Consider the following 22,454-nt stretch of genomic DNA (forward strand, 5'->3'; position numbering starts at 1 on the left):
GCGGGGAGGCGGGGCTGGGACGGGCACGTGCTCCGCAGAAGGGCCCGGCGCGGGCCTGCGCCACAAGGGCCGCCGCGGCCGCCGCCGAGCTTCGGGCGAGGGAAGGCTCACGCACTAGCGCTTCCCCGCCGGGGCTGGGCTGGGCTGCCGCATTTCCCCGATCCAGGGGAGATCGGGCGGCCTCCCCCCAAGCCGGCTTCCCCACATCTGAACGTTCCACCGCCCTAGAACAAGACGTATCACGGAGCGCCGGAGCGAGCTCCGTCCCGGGCCCGAAAGCCCAGAGAAAGGAGGAAGCGGGCGACGAAGCCCGCGCAGGCGCAACGCCGGCGTCCCTGCTCCTCTTCCTGGTCTCCTTCCCCTCCCCCTCCGGCCCCGCCTCCCCAGGTAGAATATAGGACGGCGATTGGCCTATTGAACTGTCTATCCGCCTTCTTTTCCCCCCTCTTCAATCTAATTGGCGGCTAAAGAAGGTACCGACCCACTGCCCTTCGCCAGCTCGGCCGAAACGCGGAATGATTGCGCGGCGGCGGCGATTGGCCGAGCTCCGGGATCGCGGCCGTGCACTTCCGGCGGGGCTCCGCGGCTCCTTTCCTCCTCTCTCCCCCCCCCCCCCGCCCGCCCCCCCCGCCCCCCCCCCCCCCCCCGGGCGGGGGGCGCGGGGCCCCCCCCCCCCCGCCCCCCGGGGGCCGGGCCGCGGGGGTCTCCCCCCCCCCCCCCCCGTCGCGGGCAGGACACCTCCCACTCCCTAGTTAGGGGCAGAAACTTAGGGGTTCCTCTGCCTTCCCGGGGTCAGCAGCCAGGCGAGTCGCCCCTCCCCCTGCGGGGACAGGACCCTGTCCTCGCCCTCTCTCCCCAGCCTTAGGAGGAGGCACTGAGGGGCTTTCCCCTCCCCACCGCAGGGGCAGGACCCAGCAGGACCACCCCCTCCTCCCCCCACCCCAGGGGCAGCCTCTTTCAGAGGAGGGGGTGGGGGGGACAGGGACCCTTCCCCTCCCTTCCCCCTCTCCTTGTGCTCCTCTAGCCCCCCCCCCAGTTCCCCGTTTCTAGGACTCCTTCCCCTCCCCTCGCACATCTCCCCACTTCTCCTGGCTCCAGCCATGGAGATACAGAAGGGAAAGGGGGGAGCAGCAGCAGCTGCTTCGGGAACAGCAGCGGGAGGTGGAGGAGCGGGAGCAGGAGCCCCAGGAGGGGGGAGGCTGCTACTTTCCACCAGTTTGGATGCCAAGGATGAGTTAGAGGAGGTAGGTGTGGGGAGCTGAGAGCCTGGGGTGAAGAGGGGGCTTGGAGCGGATGTGGGGGCAGGGGCGCTGGAAGGAGTGGGGCAGAGGGGCCTGCCTTCCATTTTCCTCTAAGGCGACCCAAACCCTGCCCCAGATTTCCCGTCCCAGGAGGAGGAAGCGGGCACCAACTTCCTGGGCCTGGTTGCCATGGTTACAGTAGTCCGCCTTGATCTGGGGGTGGAGGTGAGAGACCTATGGAGCATCTCCCCAGTCGCCCAAACCTCCCGACGTTTCCTCCCCCCTTGGCCATTCCCACGGCTAATTCGTTCAGAGCTAGGCCCTTCCTGGTGATCTAGCAAGTGAACTGGGGGCTGCTGGAACCCTCGAGGCAGTCCCCGGGACCTGCCATCAGGCACAGCACTGACGGGACTCTGTGGTGGCCTGGTTGCTAGGGGAGGCCAATGAGGGCTTTAAACTGGGTTTGGGCACCCAGAGAAACTGCGGTGTCTGCTTACTTTTTGCTCTGCTTCAAGTGAGAGGAAGGCTTGGGATTTGAGAATGTCTCCCCAGCGCCCCTGGTATCACACTCAAGCACAAGAATTCCTTTCCATTCACTTAAACCAGCATTTGTTAGGCCCCTAGTCTAGGCGAGGCACTAAGCTAGTCCCTAGGGACACAAAGCAAAAAGGGGGAGTCTCTGCCTTCTTCCCTTAGGAGTTTCCATTCTAGGAGCTTTATGCAGATAAGCACTTATAAAATAAGGTATAATTTGAAGAGGGAGAGCGCACTAAACAAAATATCTGGAAAGACTTTTGAGGTGGCGGCTCAAAGGAATTTTGAAGAATTTTAGGATCAGAAAAGCCATGAGCAAAGAGTGTCTTCCAGCTTTGCAGGAAAACGTGAAAACACAAAGACAGGAAATGAAATACCTGAAAATAAGCAAGGAGGCCATTTAGAACCCTAGAACAGGGTGTGTGAGGGAGTCTAACGTGAAATAAGCCTGGAAAAGTGGGCTTGAGCCAAGCGTGAATGCCGTGGTTAGGATCTTACATTTTATCCTAGAGGTATTGAAGCCTGGACAGAGTGACTTGGCCAGGACTGTTCTATAGGAAGATTATTTTGGCAGCTTTGTGGGAGATAGATTGGAGAGAGAAGGGGGATGGATTTACAGGCTGTTGGAGCAGTCTAGGCGAGAGGTGATGAATAAAAGTGGCGGCTATGTGTAATATGTGTAGATGGGGTTCAGAGACGTTAAGATGACTTGTCCAGTTTTGCACTGTGTGTAGATAAGGGGACAGCTGGGAGAAATGAGTTAGAATTGATAAGACTCACACTTGAGTGTGAAGGGGAATGTTGAGTCTAGGTTAATTCCCAGTTTATAACCTTGGGTGACTAGAAAGATGGTTTCTTCAACAAAAATAGGAATTAGGGGGGTGGGGGGACATTTAAGTTCCATTTTGAATATATTGATTTTAAGATTCCTATGGCATACCTAGATGGAGTTATTTTGGGTATAGAAATGAAAGTCACCTTCATAAAGATAATCGATTCCATGGGAACTGATGAGGTCTCCAGTGGATATGGAGAGAAAAGAGGGCCCACAAGAACTTTGGGAGGTCACCTGTGCTCAGTGGGTGGGACAAAGATAATGACACAAGGAAAGTGCCAGAACACAGCACAACCAGAAGAATACCTGGAAAGCCCAGGGGGAACGCAGGATACAAGTGAAATAGTCCAGGTGTCAAGTGCTGCAGACGGATCAAGAAGTTGAGAACAGAAAAGGCCATCAGACTTAACAGCTAAGAGATCATTAGTCACCTGGCAGAGAGTGGTTTCTTCAGGTGATAGGGCAGAAAGCCAGAATGTAAGGAGTTAAGACGTGACAACTTGGAGGCAATGAGTATAGATGGCTTTCACTAAATTTGTCTATGAAAGGAAAAAAGAGAGTGGGATACCTTGAGGGTATGGAAGGGTCAAGTAAAGGGGTTGGTTTTTTGTCTTTTTTTTTTTAAAGAATGGGAACCAGCAGGTCTCCCACTAGATAAGGAGAGAGAAAAAAAATGATGTTTCTGGCTAACTCCCAGAGAATACTGCCGGGACTAGGGTCAAGGACTTGAATAAATGTATTAGGCCTTTGGAATAAAGAAGAAGGAAATGGGTGGGTGATGTCTAAGGATTTTGAAGTACAACATAAGAGAGAACCCCTGGTTTCCCTATAGGAGATGAGGACCTCTGCGGAGGGGAGTGAAGATGGGGCAGGGGAGGAAGGTGATAGGGTGAAGTGTAATTGGGATTTGGTCAAGCATGCATGGTAGTGAGACAAGGAGTCAATGGGTGGGATGGAGAGTCAAGTTTGTTAAGGAACAAAAAGGAGACTATGAGAGAGCAGGAAGAAGTGGCGTGTTGAAGGTCACCAGAAGGAGTAAAGGGAGATGGACAGAGAGGACATTTAGGCAGAGAGGAATGTCAGAGTTAGAAGAAGGGAAATGGAAGCTACCAAGAAAGGGCCGAGTTGAACATAAGGGCCAGTTCAGAGGCTTTGGGTATCAGGCAGATGATAACTCGAGGCATGTGAAGAAGAGGCGATCTTTCCCCCTCAGCACCTCCTGAAGACTTTATAAGGCTCAGGCCTGGATTTTGGCAGTTTAACTGTTTACTAGGCCTCAGATTCTCCCCATACCGTGGTCAGGGTAAGTCCTGTTTTCTAGTTGTTTTTCATAAAAAGAGGGTGGAGCCATAGGTAAGATTCCTAGAGTTGGAATTTGGAGGAAATCTTAGAGATTATCTAGCTCAGCTCCCCTCATTTGGTAGATGATGAAATGGGCCAAGAGAGGTTTTGGCTCAAGGACTCAGAACCAAGTTTTCCATCTCCAATCCAGTGATGATGGTTCCTGTTGAAATAGTGTTGAATTGGGATAAAAAGGATGTGGAAATGATGGATAAAATGAGGTTTATGAGTGACTAAAGAGGTGGTAACTCTTAATAATCCACAACAAAATTTTTCACTTTAATTGAAAGTGGGAAAATTTGCCACCATTTACTATGCTCCTAAACTAATCCTTCCCCTCTCCTCATGGCAGTATGTAGCAGATTCAGCAAACAGAATTTGGAAAATAAATATGCTTTTAAAAATAGTTTAATACATTCCCAAACAAAATAAAAATGGCATTGCCCTGTATTTGGGATTGTCTTTGGCCGCTGTTCTCCATCAGCCAGCAATTGCTTACACTTATTTAGCACTTTAAGGCTTACAAAGTGCTCACTTGATGACAAGCCTTTGAAACAGGGAGTTCAAGTATCGCTTTCCCCATTTTGTAGATGGGGTTCAGAGAAGTTAAGATGACTTGTCCAGTTTTGCACAATTAAGAAGCACTTAATGATCTATATATCATGTCATGATGCCTCGGTGTTCGTGCACCTGTTACCAGCCTGGTGGCTTTCCCCTTTCTGTGGACAACCAAGTATTGTCTCACTTTGTCCAGCTGGAGAAAGGTTTCTGAGATGTAGGTGGGAATATGTGACTTTTACCCATAGGCAGACCCTGATGAAATTGTCCTCTAGCCCAGAGGGCCTTAACCTTTTCTTAATTATGGACTCCTTTAGTAGTCTGGTTAAGAAGCCCACATATCCCTTCCTCAGAATCATGTTTTTAAAAGCATAAAACTAAGTAGGATTATCAAGAAATCAATTACATTGAAATATAAATTTCAAATTTAGGGGAGGGGCAGCTAGGTGGTACAGTGGATAGAGTACCAGCCCTGGAGTCAGGAGGACCTGAGTTCAAATGTGACCTCAGATACTTAACACTTCCTGGCTGTGTGACCCTGGGCAAGTCATTTAACCCCAATTGCATCAGGAAAAAAAAAAAGTTAGGGGGAAAAACGCCAAACCCCAGATGAGCCCTCAGTTCTAGTCTTTGGTGGAACTGGTATCCATTTATCTTGGCCAGGGTAGACTCCCGTTCTGCTTAGCTGAATGTCACTGGAGGGAATCAAATGATACATTTGCTAATAAATGCAATCAGGATGCCAGCAGGGAGGAAACTTTTTTCCTTGCTCTTTTGGATTTCCTAGATGTGAACTTTTAAACATTCCTATATAAAGGGTCTCTGTTTTCTTCTAATCTGCAAATTTTTTCCCACTATGGCTCAAACATCCTTACTTACTCCTTGCCCTCTGCCTTTACATTCCACCAAAGCCAAGTTCCATTGTTTGTTTCCTCTTCAAAGGCAGGGATTATGGCTTCTCCTCCCTCTTTATCTCCCTACAGTGCCCCAGCACAGGGCTCTGCGCTTAGTGGGTACTCAGTGCATGGTGGTGACTGGCTTCTGCTCTTTGTGGCTGTGGCTGTTTCTCCTGCATGATCTCATCCGCTGCCCAGGAATGCAGGGTAGCTTTCTATAAGGTCAGTCAGTGATTTGAGCATTCATACTAGGTCCTGGAGGAGGATATCGAGGAAGGAGACCCACTGTCTGCCCAGGAGGAGCTAATACCCTAGGCTCAGAGAGTGTGGATTTCCCTCCGTCCTTAGGAAGTTTGACACTTTGGCTCCAATTCTTAGGAGCCATGTCTAGTCCTGATCAGCTTTCCTCATTCCTAGCTGAGGGAGGAATCAGCCCAGTGGGGGACTGGAGTAAGTAATGCAAGAGCTGGGGACTTGTTCTAAAGAAGCCAAATCTTTAGGCCATGAGCAAGATTCTGAGCAGAGTTCGGGGAGTAATGGGTGGGAGTAGGGCAAAGAACAAGGAGGGAAGGATCCTCAGTGAGAACTCAGTTATGGGGAGCCCCTGGGAGATACAAGTTTTTATACTTACCAGTTTTCTGTTTCATTAAAAATATACTATGTTTGGCAAATGGTTTATGAATATGACACATTTGAGCTTGACTGTCACTGAGAGGCCCTATGTGCCCTTCTTTCATCTCTCCATGACAGTGGAATTTGGTTCTTTAGGGCCACTGGCTTCCCCTGAGACTTTTATTGCTGTCTCCCTCAAGGAAGCAATATACACAGTTGTACCGGGATATCCTCTTTGGCCCCAATCTCAGAATTCAACTGAGTGAGGGACCAGGGAATAAGAAAATTGAGAGGAATCTTCCAGAAGGATGAACAGAGTATCAATTGTGTAGAGGAGATACACCCCAGACCCTATCCATTGTGGCTGTTATGGAAACCACTATCAGGTAGTATTTAGGGCTAGAAAACTCAGATTATAAATTCCTAGAGACAGTAAATATTTATTCAGTCCTCTGAGGGACTGTCAGGAAAGACTCACTGAAGTTTACTGCAGCCAACACATGTCCGAAGTTATGACTGGATGCTTAAAATTGAGGTGGGGGAGAATTCAAGGAGGGTATGCTACATCGGTGTGCTGTCCCCTGCTTTCTTCATCTAAGGGGACCTAGCCTTCCTATCTCCCTGAGACATTTTAAATGAACATCTTTAAAAGGAATTTCCTCACATGGGAGAAATAGCAGTGGTTGTAATTTGATTCACTGTAAATAGACTGCTTTGAGGAAATCTATCTCCTAAGGTCTTTGTCCATCCCAGCTGATTTTGGATCTTTCCCATACCTCTGCTCCAAGAAACCATTCCCTCCTTCCCCAGGCATTAACTTGTACAGTTGGCACTGCCCTTCAGGTTATGGGCAAGAGCCGGATGGAGAGACCTTGCTCAAGATCTTTGTACTTCCAGTCACATTTGTAGGCCAAATTATCTAAGTCTTAGACCACTTCCTTAGCTTAAACTATCACAGGACATCATCTTTCTTCCTTCCCTTCCCTCTTGTTGTATTTACAACTGGTATGAAGGTTGGAAACCCTACTTCAGAGACCCCTAGCTGCTCTGGGGGGGTTGGGGAGGGTGGGAGTGGAGAAGTAGGGAGTGAGGTTAGCTTGTCTGTGCTGCTAGGTTTGGGGTTTCTTTTGGAAATTGGCTATTTTTGGAAGCACTTTTGTGTAACCTTGCTCCAGTTCTTGGATTCAATTATGACCAGGTTTCAGTCTCCCCAAATCAACATGCATATGTTTTAATTCTCTGATTATTGTTATTTCCCTCTCTTTTCCTTAGCTCCTTTGGCTCTCTAAGGATTACCTCTTGGGAATAGGGAGACTTTCTTGATTCCCAGAGGCTCTGGGGCTGCTGCCTATTCTCAACCTCAGCCCACTTTCACTTTGCTTGAAGCTTTTCCTAGTTGGTAGAGAAAACTTGGTGGTTTTCAACATTGAATAGCTTTACTTTAGGAGTCCTGAACAGCTGGATCAGTTATTTCTGCAGATGCACTTATTACTGAGGATGTTTATGGGTGGTATGACATAGGGAAGTACAAAGAAAGAGAACATTCAACTAGGTGTTCTTCATCTGTGAGAGCTTTTCTCTCTCTCTCCCCTTCCCCCTTTTCCATAGAGTGAAGGAGCTGGCTGGTGGTAGCCCAGGGGAATAGAGAAGGGGGTGGGAATCACAGCTTGACTTGCATATGATTTCACACCTCCCCCTTCTTACACCTATGCAAGTGCAATTTATTCCTACTTGGCACACACTGGTCTGACCTACTTTGGGGTGTAGTTAGGCCTCAGGGTTGGAGGTGACTTTTAGAGCTTCATATACAGATGACTCTGGGATCATGTTAAGTTTTGATGTGGCTCTCTTGGAGCTTTGAAGCTCTGGGAACTCTTTATTCCTAACTGTTGACCTTGAACAGGAATAGACCAAAGCCTTCTTGGGGTGAGGGGCAGTGTTAAGATGAGATGTCGATCATTCATTCTTACCCATTTGTCCCTGTTGGGTCTTACAAAAACATTCCTGAACAATAACAAAAATGCTCTGTGGTGAACCATAAGACCAAACTGAAGGTGAAAGTAAATCTAATTATTCCTCCCCTGTCCTGCTTTGGGTTTCACCCTGTTCTATTAATTGTGAGACAAACAGTGAAAAACTATCCTTAGATCTGAGTTTACTTTCCAAAGCAAAAGAGCGCAAAATGATTAGGGTGGTGAGAGAGGCAAAGTTTCCATATTTCACTTTGAATCTCTGCTGTATTGATTGAAGTTTGTTGGTTTTAGCTATGGTAGAAAATCAAAGCTTCTCAAGATCAGGGAACAATGGCTAAGTCATGAACAGTGCTGACAGATTCTAGATTTGCTAGAGTGGAGTCTCTATATGTAGTTCTAGACAGAACTAGTGATTTTTGCTTTGGTATGTTGTATTACCTCAACCCATTTTTTCATCACCCCCTCACACTTTTTTCCTTCATCTCTCTGCAGCGCTTGGAAAGATGCATGAGCATCGTGACATCGATGACCAGTGGTGTCTCCGAGAGAGAGGCAAATGATGCCCTCAATGCCCATGTGAGTCCATTAGCTGCTTTATCCCCTGGGCCTGCGTTTGCAGGGAAAGATCCAAGAACATGGACTAGCTGACAGGCTCTCAAGTTCAAACCTTCTTTCCATCACGGAAGACAAAGATTAGATCCCGTCTCCGGGAAGGCCCCTCCCTTTCTTTGACTATTATAACGCTACTTCACATTTGCATAGTGCTTATTATCCTATTTATCAAAATATACATTATCTCATTTGAGCCTCACAGCAGCTCTGGAATAGAGCAGATATTATCCCCATTTTATGGGACACAGAAACAGATCCAGAAGACTAAAAGATGTGCTCAGATTCCTATAGCAGTTTGTTATGACAGAGGACTAGATCTCCTTCGGCTCTCTTTCTACTATTCCACCTGTCTTTCCCTAATTCCATCTTGTACTGAAAGGCACTAGTGTGTAGATCAGAGATAATGACCTCTTTTTTCATTCCAAACACCTAGCTGGCCTATAACAACTGTTGAGAAAGTAGCAGAACCTTCCTACCTTCTCCTAAAAAAATGAAATGGGGTTCGTGTTCTCACTCAGAAAGGGTATCCTTCCTGCTGTTAATGGTCTAGGATTCTCATCTACACAGATTGGAGGGGAGGGATGTAGCGGCAGCTCAGTGAGATTTCTCCTCCCTCCAAAAGCCAGAAGGTTTCTGGGAGGGATTTGTTTCTGAAATTGACTGGCCTGTGACTTACAGTTATTCCTTCTTTCCTTGAATCTAGGTGTGCAAAGGGCCTCCCCAGCATGAAGAGATCTGCCTGGGACTCTTTACCCTCGTCCTTACAGAGCCCAGCCAAGCCCAGAAGGTAATATTCCCACTCTCAACTCTGTTCTTTCCAGACATCATCTTGATCTATAAAGCTTACCTGATAGAAATAAGCTGTTTTGTGGATTGCTTTGTGGCAGGCAAGAAAGAAAGTAGGCAAAGCTTTCTTTTTTCTTTCTCATAGTCTCTTATCTTTCTACCTGAATTTGGTTGTTCATTAACTTCTTCCTACCATCATCTCATTTTCTAAGTGCCATCATTCTCCTATTATTCCCATTATTGGCCAGCTTCTTTCTAAGGTCCACACCCAGCTCTAGATTGCAGTGCTAAAGAGAAGCCAGAAGATTGCATAGAAACCAGAAGGCAGTAAGAGAGTTGGATGATCAGGAGCTGTGAGCAGAGGTAGACTAGGGTTGTTCTCTAGGGCAGAGAAAGTGTAGCAGAAGCTTACTAAAATTTGGCAAGTGAGAGAAGGTTCTTACTCCAAGGGGAGTAACCAGGATTCAGTCTCTCCCCAAGGCAGTTTAAGATAAAAGACGCTGAGTTTGTCCCATGGCAGAATTTAGATACTGAACTACCTCTGAGGCTATTCTTTATAGGTTGGTGTCAGTGGAGTCCTTGGGAGGCTGGAAATAGTCAAAATAGCCCTTTTCCCTCCTCATATTTTTCTGTCTGGCTGTTCTCTACAGATTTACATACGAAAAAAAAACATATATTTCTCTACCAATCCCCCAAAAAGGGGCATCTAGGTGTTATAGTGGATGGAGCTCCTGGCGTGAAATCAGGAAAATCTGAGTGCAAATCCAACCTCAGACACTTAGCAGTTGTGTGATCTTAGGCAAGTCACTTATCCCTGTTTGTCCCAGTTTCCTCATCTGCAAAATGAGCTGGAGAAGGAACAGACCATCCCAGTATTCTTGCCAAGAAAACCAAAAATGGGATCATGGAGAGTCAGATAAGACTGAAATAATAGAACGACAATAGCCAAAAAGACTTTGGAATGAGGGCGTTCAAAGGTGTCTTCATCATCCAAAGGAAAATAATAATAGATGGCACTTAAATATAGCATTTTAACATTTGCAAAACTTTACATGTTATTTCTAAGATTAGGTTCTATTATTAAACCCATTTTATAGATGTGGAAATTGAGGATGAGAAAAGTTAAGTGGCTCACTCAGGGTCAGACAGCCAGCAAGTGTTGAGACAGGATTTCAATTCAGATCTTCCAAACCCCACATCCAGCACCTAGCTGTTAGGATCAAGATGCCTGTGGACCCTGAGCCCAAAGAAGGGAAAAAGAAACCTGTGTGTTTACATTATATTCAGCAGGGATGCCCCCTAAAATAAGGTCTTGGAGCAGGGTGGGGGAATTATTGCTCAAACTTTCTTTGAGTTCCAAGGCCTATCCAGGCTTGGACCTTATTGAGGCAAATTGCCATTTCATCTCAGTCCTAAAGATGTCATCCAGATTGCTCCAGATGAGTAATTGACCCCAGTATGGTGTTCCTAAACCACACCATGATCTAGTCTAGTCCCTCTGATTCTAATCAAATTATTAGCAAACTGGAGGATGGGGGGCGGGCACAGTTGTGATGAGGTAGAAAGGGAATTAAGGTCTGTTTTCTGTTGTGTTTTTTAAAATTGCAATTGATATCTAACTTAGTTACCTATACAATTAGTTTTTGCCTATTGGAAAGTGAATAATTTTTTTTCAAAACTGAGATATGAATCATACCAGGTAATTGCAAATAAACAAGCTTGCTGAAGGGAGTGCTCCCGGCTTTTCTGGCTGGCCCTGACACATTGGAGCCTGCAGAGCTGGCACTGCAAATGCTTCTCTGGTGCTCCAGCTTTCCCAGGAGACCAGCATGTCTGCTATCCTTTCAGAAAGAGCCCCGTTTCCATGGCATATATAGAGAAACAAGCCTCAGAGTGCTGAGACATGTGGAGCTCCAGGTTGGACAGGAGGTTGGCAATAGGACCAGGATTCAAACTCAGAGACCGGGGCTTTTTAGGTGAGAGCCCCGTGTCCTGATTCAGTCTTACTAATCTTCTCTGCTGCTGAAGCAAGTGCCCTGAGTCATCTCTGAGCAGGTCTGACCTCTTGGACACAGGGAGGTGGAGACTGAAGGCCAGTTGGAGAGCAGTCTTTAGGGGAGTGAGGAAAACATAGGCAGGGCTGAGGGAGGGGTGCCGGAAGACAGGGTGACTCATTCGGGACCTTGAGCCACATCAGGGTTTGGTTGAAAAGTCTGCATCTCCCTAGGGCTCTGGTCTTTCCCCAGAAAGGGAGACCATTTTTTAAAGCATCCTCTCCTCCTACCACAGGTGGTGGTAGTTTTCTTCTGGGGAGGAGGGGGGCAGGGAGGGGAAGGTCTGGGGAATGTTGCTAAAACTAAAATGATGGTGTTGGGCTACAGATGAGAGCTGAGGGCCTATTTTCCAAGAGCTTATTTGGACTTAACTCTGTCTCGATGACATCGAAACCTTGGATGGATTTAAGAATCTGTTCTGTAGTCTTCCTTGGCTTGAGGCTTGGTGCAATGGTGTCAGAGGAGAGTGAATCTTGGATTCATAAGAAACCTGCTCCAAGAGAGTAAGGGATTGAATGAGCACAGGTCATGAGACCCTGGGGCTGACTCTCCAGAGTGTACAGGCTAGTTAGGGTAGAACTTTGGCTTCCGGGGGAGGGGGGGAGGGTGCTCGTCAGAAGGAAGGAGACAGCAGTGATTGAAAAAAAAGAGAAGAAGGCATTTAGCACCCTGAATTTGAAATTGCCCCTTTAACAATCAGCAATAATGTTATGTCAGTATATATTATATATAATTATATAATATCATAATGTGGAGTCCTTGGAGGACTCCATATAATCTATCAATATGTAACAATCAGTAATAATATTATAGTACATGAAGCTTGCAAAGTGCTTTATAAACAACTCCTTTTATGCTTGTAACACCCTTTGGAGACAGATGCTATTATCCCTATTCTTCAGATGAAAAAACTGAGGCAGTCAGTGGTTAAGTAATACCTGCCCAGGATCACACAACCAGTCAGCATATGAGGCTGAATGTGAACCCAGACCTTCCTGATTCCCTAAAGGCAGCTATCTGGTGAAGTGGCTGGAGCAATGTGGTTGGGGTCAGGAAAGCTTGAGTTCAAACTGGACCTGTTTGTTTTTGGGTAGGTCACTTAATCACTGTCTGCCTTGGTTTCCTCACCCAAAAAATGAGGAAGATAATAGCATATACCTCTCAGGGTTGTTATGAGCACCCCTAACCTTTCCTTTTTCTCCAGGTCTTACACTCTATCCACTGTGCCACCTAACTGCCTCTTAAAGTCTTATACCCTCTGGGTCTGTTTCTTGTCCCTGTAATCAAACATAGTGGTTGGACACTGCTCAGAGTCTGAGGGGGTGCTGATGTCTAGCTCTGTCCCGAGAATCTCTGCCGGCACCAGAGTTTGATGAAGGCAGATAGAAGGTGGCAGAGCTTCTCTTCATTGGGGGATTCTTGGGCATGGGGGAGAAGTTAGCATTGATCCCAGGGGGACAGTTTCTTGTCTCTCACCTGGAGCATTCGGGGCATAGGGCCAGTCAGTTACACGTATATTCTTCCTGCCCTCGGTACCTTGCTCCTCAGACTCCCTGTCTTTTCTCCCTTTTTCCTGCCTACTCTCATCCCCCCTCAAGTTTTCCTTCTGCTTCTCTCCCAGGCCAAATGGTGAGCCTGGCACAGATTATCAGGGTGACTGGCAGCATGAAGAGTGTGGCAGCCATCATAGCCAATTGCCATCTAGTACCAGTGGTTATAGTTGAAAGTATGGAATCCTCTACCTTCTGCCGAGGCAGAATTCTCAGGGTAGCACAAATCTGTCCTCCAAAGCCCCTGAGAAGACCCCTCTCCCACCCTTGACCCTTTCTGGCTTGGGGGTGCGCTGAAAGTAAATTTGTACTCTTAAGTTGGGCAGAGCAGAGCTCCGTCTCTGGGTGAGAGCATCTCAACTTCCTCACATGTTCTCTGTCTTCTTTATGGCACTGAGATGGTTTCTCAGGTATTTGTAGGTTGGCAGCAGCTGCCTTGTGATACTCTCTGACCATCCTTGTTACCTTGTTTAGAGTTAAAAACTCCCCATTCCCCTACTTAACAGAAGCGCAAAGAAAAATCATCTGCCTCGTGAACGAAGGTCATGGCACAGAATAAAGTTAAGGTTCTCTGATTGTCTGGTATTTGCTCATATCATTTGTTATTTACTCTGAGTAGCTGGGGCCAAGGTCAGGGACAGAAAAAATTTGGGGATCCCCAAGTATTATTGCTCAAATAGGCAGAGATGGGGGCCGGAGACCAGAACAATAGGATGGAGTTAACTGCCAAGCCTATATTTTCCTCTCAAGTGGTGGGGAGAGCATGTAGCAGGGGAAGGTTTTGGGAATGAGGTGATTAAAAAGAAATTGACTCACATACTCTTCCCTTTTCCTTGTACCCTCTTCCCCCCCCCCCCCCCCCCCCCCCCCCCCCCCCCCCCCCCCCCCCCCCCCCCCAATACATTGCCAGCAACCTCTTTTCCTTCCCTGCCTAATCTTGGTAGGCTTTCTTCTGACTGGCTGAAAAACTGGTGTTACAGTCACCAATCAGCATACCCCTTATTGGCCTCCTAACAAAAACACATTTTTTCCCTTGCTCTTCTTGTCCTCCTTAGAATGCTAGGAGCCCCCAGCCCTCTACAGGAGATTCTCTGCTGTGCACATCCACAGGTAGCACTCTCCAACAGATAATGAAGCTAGAACCCAGGGAATAGTGACCCACACCCTCTTGAAATTCGAACCAAGACGGGGTCTGACATTGACATTCTTCCCTCTCCAGTGGTTAAGCAGTGGCCTGTAGGATAGGCAGATGGAGAAGACCATTCAGAGAAGGCAGAAGTTAAACGTAAATCATGTCACTGGCCTGGGTTGCTGCTCTGTCCCTCTGGTCTCAGTGGTCCCAATCTCTGTCCATCTCCCAGAACTTTATGTATTTAACCAAGTTGGGTCAGTTCTAGAAATCTTCATGAAATGTTGTTTGTGCCCAGAATACCCTGCAGTTCCACTATCACCTTTGGGTAGCAGATGAAAAGCAGGTGGCCCCTGCCTGGCTTTGCTCAGCACTCAGCATTGAGCAGTGCAACGGTTCCTGAAAAGATTGGTGAGGGGCAGAAATGGAGTTCGCTGCAGAATACTTTCTTGCCTTCCTAACGGCTAGCTCATGCCCCAGAAAAACCTCATTAAGTCAGAGGCTCCCATTCACTACCCTATATGAAAAAGCAGGGAACAAGCATAAAAGGAAAACTCTGGAATGAGAGCTTTTTTTTGGGGAGCCTTCAAGGGCCCCTGGTAGGGAGTTGGGGAGGTGCTGGGAAGATGAAGGGCTTGCTCTCTGCTCATCTGCTGGATCCCCCACATCACCCATCACCTTCTCCTTCACAGTGTTACCGAGATTTGGCCCTGGTTAGTCGGGATGGCATGAACATCGTCCTCAACAAGATCAATCAAATCCTAATGGAGAAGTATTTGAAACTGCAAGATACTTGCCGTACCCAGGTGAGGCTGAGGGGGAAAGGGAGAAACAAGAGATGTCAGAGCAGCCTTTGGAGGGGTCTTGGGAAGGAATTGGGAGGGCACAGCCCTTGCCTCAGTGCACCTGAGTACTGATGTGCCTCAAGATCAGTCTTGTTTCCATCTTTTCAGGTTTCACTTTCCAGTGATCATTTTCTCTTTCTTGTAGTTGGTGTGGTTGGTCCGGGAATTGGTGAAAAGTGGGGTTCTCGGAGCTGATGGTGTTTGCATGACATTCATGAAGCAGATTGCAGGTGAGTCTTTGTGGGGCACGAAAGAAAAAAAGGAGGATGGGAGGAGCCCAGGAAAGTGAGGATGCAGGGTGATTGAAGGAATTGAAAAATCATTAGCCTTCTTCCTTGTGATTACAGGCATCTCTTTGAAACTAGATTGCAATAAAGAGTTGATTTAATATCTCAGGGAAGCTCCTAAAGTTAGCTTCTGCCTGAGTTTCCCTTCCTTTGTCCTGTTCAGGGCCCAAAAGGAGACTTCTTGTCCACTGGAAAGTTTCTTGGTTGACCAGGAAGGGAATGTTGATCATGCTCTCAGTATTCCCATCACTTGGCAAACTCCACCTCCATGTTCCTGTCCCTCCTGCCTGTTAGTTGTGACGTTTGTTGGGGGCAAGCCAGCAAAGGGACACACCATATCTCTATGGCATAAAACAAACCTTGACATTTAAGTTTATATTTTGTTGTCAGCATCTGTGCCATCTGTCCCAGCTCCCCAGGAGCTAAGCAGGACGAACCACGTAGGCACTGTGATTGGAAAGGTCTGCCTTTTCCATTCATCCAGTTCCCCTAGGATGCACGCACAGGCGAGGTGCGTAAACTTATAGATGATCCTGACATTTCCCCAGTTTGACTCACATGCTTCCCATGTAGGTTCTTCTCATGATGTGTATGGGCCTTTTCTGGGGACTTATACCAGCAAAAGACTTTTTGGACATTGAATACTTTTTTGGATTTTTTGTTTTGTTGGGAGCGGAACAGGGTGGAGAGGGCATTTAGCATCATTATAGTTTTGTTCTGTCTTCTGATGCCATTTCCTTTCTTGGGACCCTTAATCTACCTATCAGCCTCAAGATTGTAGCCTGATTTTTCTGCATGCTTATCCTGCCCCCAAGAAATGAAGTGAATGCCTCCCTAAAGGGACTGTAGAATCCATGATAACCCAGAAACACATCATAGCTTGTAGTGAGGCTAGACAACAGGACTTGGGACATCTGGATCCCTCCAGTCTACAGCTGGAACAAATTACCTCTGCTGTGCTCTTTGTGTGTCAGCCAACATGTTCTTGAGCTTGACTCTCACCCAGTCTGAGGCTTCTGGATCTTTTTTTAACTATCAAGTTTGTTCCATTCTACCCTGAATAGGAAAGTCTGTGGCTTCCAGGAAAATTCAGGTCCCTCCTTAGTTGATTCTCTAAAGCAAAGGGTGAACAGAACATCTAAACTCCAGCACTCACTCATGAATGAAGTTACAGATTAAGAATTCTGGGGTGCAGAGGAGGTGAAGATCACCTTAGCTGAGTCACAGTCTCAGTGTTTGATCCTATTCTGGTTCTCCATTTTCTCTCTCCTTTGGGGTCAGGTGGAGATGTGACTGCAAAAAACATCTGGCTGGCGGAAAGTGTTCTGGAGATCCTGACTGAGCAGAGGTAGAGTTCAACCTGTGGTGCTGGGCGGGGGCAGTGGAGGGGATATAAACTTGTAGGATTAAGAAGAGCTGGAGGAACGGGAGAAAGCAAGAAGCCTTTTGGGTGTGGAGGACAGTAATTGATGAGTCTAGCAGCGGGGATGAAGGGAGCAGGGAGCTCCTTGCCAAAATACCCCTAAGCCCAGAGAAAACCAGTTTAATCTGATAAGGGTTTATTTTTAATCCAAACCTCCTTGGAATGTTTGTCTTTAGGTGGGAGGGGGAGGGAATTCAGCTGGGTGCCAGTTATGGCACCCAAGCCTGGCAGGTACCAAGCTTGCCCTCCCCCACCACTGTCAGCCCTATGGCCTTCATTGCAGCATATGAGAGGCCCCTTCACCTGCCCAGGTTGTGACCTTGGGCAGGAGCAGTTGATACAGAGCTGTTTGTAAAGCTGCTATGGAAGAGCAGATAGACAGTCAGCAAGACCTGACTTCAGATTGTGCTTGATCCATCCCATTTCTGATTTATCAGTGCTTTAGGCCACTCTTGATGACTATAAGTCACAAGGAGGGTGCTGACCTATTCTAGTAGAAGGAGTTTCTTTATCTGGGAGTTGTTCTCTGTGCCAGTGCAATCAGGTCTAGGCCCTTTTTGTTTGAAAGGGTCCAGATTCCAGAGAATTTAGTCAAGACCTTGTCAGGAGAAGGGATGGGAGCACTTTGTCTGGGCCTTTCTCCCCACAAGAGTGCAGGGCCAGAAACAGGGGTATTTGTCCATGGCTGACCCCTTTGATTTATATATACTCGGGTCCTGGGGTCGGAGGTCAGCTCCCTGGCTTCTGTTTCCCAAACTATGCATGGAAGCCATGATAGGAAAGGATTAAAAGGTGGAAACTGGAAGGACAAATGCCTTTTTTTTTAAATCTCCTTTCCTTAGTAGTCCATTCTTGCTACTATTTGGGAAAACAGGGCAATAATGCTAGGAGCTCATGAACCGCAAGACCTTAAACAGCTTCTTTCATAGTCAGCAGGTTCCTCTTGAGCATAAAGTTGCCTATCTCAGGACTGCAGTGCAGTGCCACCTAGTGCCCAGTCTCAGTACAGTTGGCACCTTGGGCTCCCACTCTGGCTTCTGGGTGCTGAAGACTGGCAGGTTTTCTTTCGAGGGTCACTCTTTGGGTCTTTCACCTCTTCCTAGTGGCTGTTTCTCTTGGGTTCTGATCTGATAACTTTCTTCTCTGATGGCCTTGGCCTCAAGATTAATTATGTAAATGATAGAGCTGACATGAAAACATCTTTATTGTTCAACATTTTCACCATCCATATTTCCCTTCCAAGATTTGTTGAGACTATGGTATCAAAGGTGACAGGAGAAATAGGTTCCCCAGTGTCATTTACTGGTGCTTAGATTCAGGAAACAACCAAAGAAAATCCAATTTTTGTCTCTGTCAGGATTTTCCTTGCTTAGATTAAATTCTTTGTCCTGTTTTCTGACAGATTGAGATAGAGTTAGGAGCCAAGGTCCTACCCAAAGAATCATCTTGGTTTTTGGTTTGTTTTGTTTTTAGTTGTATCAAACTTAATAAGATTTCTTCTTCTTTTTTTTTTTTTTTAATAGCTTTTTATTTTCCAAAACACAAGCAAAGGCAGTTTTCAACATTCATCCTTGCAAAACCTTGTGTTCCAAATTTTTCTCCTTCCCACCCCCCCCCCCAATTCCTCTTACCCCCTTCATCAAGACAGCAAGTAATCCAATATAGGTTAAATATGTGCAGTTCTTCTAAACATATTTCAACATTTATCATGCTGCACAAGAAAAATCACATCAAAAAGGGGGGAAATGATAAAGAAAAAAAAAAAAAACAAGCAAACAACAATAACCAAAAACTTGCAAATGCTAGGTGGTGATCCACACTCAGTCCCCACAGTCCTCTCTCTGGATGCAGATGGCCCTCTCCATCACAAGTTTATTGGAATTGGCCTGAGTTACCTCATTGTTGAAAAGAACCAAGACCATCAGAAGTGATCGTCACATAAAATTGCTGTGTACAATGTTCTTTTGGTTCTACCCACTTCACTTAGCTTCAGTTCATGTAATTCAGAGAATCTTCAATACACAGTTCATAGGGGTTAGAAGGACCTTAATATCTTCTTTCTGACCTGTCTTTGCAAGGATACCCTGTCTTCCCTTTCTCCTTATTCCTCGGTGTACCAGCAAACAGCCAACTCTTTCATCATCTCTTCTCCCCAGGGAATTGCCTTGACTCCTGGGAAAATAGGGCTTGGCTACCAAGATTGTGTTCCTCTTTTTAGCTGATGATTTAGGGCAAAGTGACTCACTCACTGTCTGGGGGAATGGAATTAATGGCCTTTATGGTCTAGAGCAAGCACTGCTTGAGACAGGGATGATGGATGGGGATACCAGACTGGCATGGTATGTTCCAGGAACAAGGGGCACTGTCTAACTTCTGAGGAAGCCCTAGGATTGAGGGGCCCAGCAGCCACTGCAGTTTGTCCTAGTAGTAGTAGTTTATTTTAACCACAAAGTTATGGAGGGAATGGGGGTGATGGAAATCTTTAAATGGGCTTAACACTGTCTTTGTTTCTCCTTACACTACTGTGCTGTGGATTCTTTCTGCTTTTAGGCTCTAAACATCTGGGAAATCTAACCCTAGAGGAATGTAGGGGAAGCATCTGAACCCTCAAGCTCAGTAATCTATGGAAAGCATCCTAGGAGAACCTCATACTGCTAAGGCCCCCTTGAATCTCTATCCTCCCCCATACTTATATCCTCCATTCTTGCCCTCAGCAACAATATCTACTGTGGATAGAGAGCCAAATAGAAAACTATAATGGGGAAAAATAGGAAACACAGTCTCGGCCCTCGAGAAACTTGTAATCTAGTTTGGAAGACACGAAGACAACTTAGAAAACAACATACAGTCAGCTATATCATAGCTCATGGGCTAAGAAGACCTGGTTCTCATATAGCATTTTTCTTCTTCACTGGGTATCAGACAGAATAAATTAGGAAGCCCTAGTATTGTGGGTAGGGAGTTGTGAAAGTACCTGGCAATGCTGATAGCCGGGGATGGGGTGGGGGGGCATCCTAGAAGCAAATCTGCTGTACTTGAACTGTATTCAGGAATGTGGGCAGATCTAGATAGGGCAGAAGTGCCATTGTCCTGCCTGCCTTCCTGCCTCCCTGCAGAGAGTGGGTGCTGAAGAGCAGCATTCTTATTGCCATGGCGGTGTACACCTACCTAAGGCTCATTGTAGACCACCATAGCACAGCCCAGCTCCAGGCTCTTCGGCAAAAAGAGGTGGACTTCTGCATCTCACTGCTTCGGGAGCGGGTAAGAGAGCCAGCCCAGGGTAAGGACGCAGGCAGACCCATACCTAGTCCCACCCCACCCTCACCCCTGACAGAGAAAAGGGGGAAGGAACTGGGTTCATCAATCTATATTTAAATGGGGAATCTGTCCTAAGCAAAAGCTGGGAAAGACTTTTTCAGTAGCCAAAGACCTCTGAGCCTTCAATCTCAAACCCCAGCTCTCAATAGACAAGTTCAGGAACCAAGATCCTGGGACCAGCAGCAATCATCCAGCTTTACTGCCCTCCCTTCCTCTTTTCCTCCCTGGAACACACTGTTCCATCTTCCCTCTAGCAGGTAAACAATCTGTTCTCTCCCGCACCCCTTTTTCCCTTTCCCCCAAGTTCATGGACTGCTTCATGATTGGCCGGGACCTGGTGCGCCTCCTGCAGAATGTTGCTAGGATACCAGAGTTTGAGCTACTATGGAAAGATATTGTCCATAATCCTCAAGCCTTGAGTCCCCAGTTCACAGGTAAATAACAATTGGAATATGCTCTAAATGAGAGCTGGAGAGGTTGAGAAACCCGTTGGGGAAGAGTAGTAGTGGAATTGATGAGTGGGGGACCCTGAGAGGCAGATGGGCAGCTCAGAAGAAGCAAGTCTCTGGTGATACCCAGACAAGTAGTAGAGCCCCCCCAAAGAGGGAGAACAAAGTCACATGGGCTGGGCGGAGTCAGGGTGACTCCCAACCTAAGACTGTAGAGGCACTAGGTGTTAATTTTACCAAGGGAAAAAAGTAGAGCAGAGAACTGTGATTACTCCTTTTTCAGCAAGTCTTTGGCTTGGGAGGTGAGCTGCTGGCTTGTTCGCAGGTTCCTTCTCTGGTCGGCAGGGGTGTTTGGAGGTCAGCACGTGAGGCTGAGTCAGTGAGGGGTTTGTCTTGGCAAGGCCTTCAAGGGGAGGAGGCCCCCTTGTCTTAGCAATATTGTCTCCGATGCCAAGGTCCCGCCTGACCAGTAATCTCTTTGGGGGAAGGAAGAGAATCTGTTAGCCTCTCCCAGATCAAGCATAGACCTAGCCTTGTCCCCTTCCCCTTCTAATCTCCAAGGTCCGTTTACTCCCTGAGCACAGAAAGAGCCAAATAGGGCTTGGACTTTAGTTGATGATTTCCTTCTCCCCTATCTAATATTAGGCCAGTGTTCCAAGAACTAGGAAATCATAAGAGACTAGGAGCACCAGTACAGGCCAAATAAATCCTTAGACCTAAATGCCCAGTGCTGTTAGACTTGTACTGGAGCACCCTCCAAGAGAAAAGATGGAGTTGTCTGATCTCCTATAATCTCTGACCTCCCCACAAGGCTTCAGACTGGGCTGCAGAAGGGCTGGCGAGGGGGAGTGCTAGTATACATTTGGTGAAGTTTCCATACAGTACATGGTGATACGTGTCCTTGACCTGCCTTCTCCGGCGCCCTCACTCCACCCCCACCCCATTCTTCTCCTTGGCGTTGACACTTTGCTTGGCCCTGTGGAATGTGCTGACTTTGCTTCCCCTAAAGACAGACTTTGCTTAGTAACAGGAGGAGGGAGGCCCCCCTAGCCTGAGAATCCTGTGAAGGAAGCACTTCCTCAGTCCCTTCTTTAACCTCAGGCTGCTTGCTTTGGGACCCTGGCCCAGCAAACCAATTTTCCTTCCATTCCTTTGGGCTCTCAGATCTGTTTGCTTCCCTTGGTGCAGGCGTCCTCCAGCTTCTTCAATCAAGAACATCTAGAAAGTTCCTGGCCTGCCGCCTCACTCCAGACATGGAGACCAAACTCCTCTTCATGACATCTCGGGTATGTCATGTCCTGGAAGAGGCCCTCACTTCCCCTGCCCTCCTGGGGCCTGGAGTGTGGGACACAGAGCTCCTGGCGAGAGCAGGGAAGGGTCACTTGGGAAGAGATGGCAAACCCTGTAACTGGGGCCTTTTGGGTTCCCTCAATGAATGTGAATTCTCAAGAGGAATTAATTCCACCAAGACGTAGCCAATTTCAGGGATTGAAGCTATCCAGGAACCCAACTTTTCCTTCTCTTCCTCCATTCTGTTTTCTTTTGGGAGACCCTTTTCCCCTACAGATTGGAGGCAAGAAGAAGAGAACTTCGAGATTTTTAGGGGCATTTAGGGTGTGAGTTGTTGGGCAGAGATGATGACAGGTATACCTATCCTTTGGAAGACCCCATAGATCTTTGAACAGTCTGCCTCATCATTATCCATACAGCACTGTAGTCCTGTGCCATACAGTGCTCTGATCCACACAGGGTAAGAAGAAATCTTGGCTACATTTGCACATACACACACACCCCTCCTTGAGATCCCTTAGTGTGTTCAATATTGACACAAGTAAACCAAAGAAAGTAACCTTTGTAACAAAGGGGAAGCAAAGGAACAAGATAGCCAGGTGTTGAAGGGATGCCTGAGGGCAATGTAATAAGCACCTGCACTTCTAGAGCACTAGAAAATTGTAAGGTTTTATATCATCCTGCTAGGTAGATAGTGCAAATGTTCTTGTCCTCATTTTAC

At 47.1% G+C, this 22,454-nt stretch overlaps 1 protein-coding gene across 2 annotated transcripts in view; it reads left to right on the forward strand.

Moving 5' to 3' along the window:
• Nucleotides 1–701: 701 nt before the first annotated feature.
• The window catches only part of INTS3 (integrator complex subunit 3), a 36,127-nt gene continuing 14,374 nt past the window's right edge, over nucleotides 702–22,454 (forward strand). Inside the window, exons 1-9 of one of the 2 annotated variants that reach the window (XM_031966602.1) lie at nucleotides 702–1,244; nucleotides 8,483–8,566; nucleotides 9,306–9,389; nucleotides 14,814–14,927; nucleotides 15,112–15,196; nucleotides 16,535–16,601; nucleotides 19,793–19,937; nucleotides 20,299–20,428; nucleotides 21,632–21,729. In XM_031966602.1, the coding sequence (XP_031822462.1) occupies nucleotides 1,101–1,244; nucleotides 8,483–8,566; nucleotides 9,306–9,389; nucleotides 14,814–14,927; nucleotides 15,112–15,196; nucleotides 16,535–16,601; nucleotides 19,793–19,937; nucleotides 20,299–20,428; nucleotides 21,632–21,729 (951 nt within the window). In that variant the 5' untranslated portion in view covers nucleotides 702–1,100. Of the gene's footprint in view, nucleotides 1,245–5,567; nucleotides 5,628–8,482; nucleotides 8,567–9,305; nucleotides 9,390–14,813; nucleotides 14,928–15,111; nucleotides 15,197–16,534; nucleotides 16,602–19,792; nucleotides 19,938–20,298; nucleotides 20,429–21,631; nucleotides 21,730–22,454 lie in introns of those variants that run through there. The other variant, XM_031966603.1, reaches the window with a different exon arrangement.

Source organism: Sarcophilus harrisii, chromosome 4 (genome assembly GCF_902635505.1).
Source record: "Sarcophilus harrisii chromosome 4, mSarHar1.11, whole genome shotgun sequence".
NCBI classification, from domain to species: domain Eukaryota; kingdom Metazoa; phylum Chordata; class Mammalia; order Dasyuromorphia; family Dasyuridae; genus Sarcophilus; species Sarcophilus harrisii.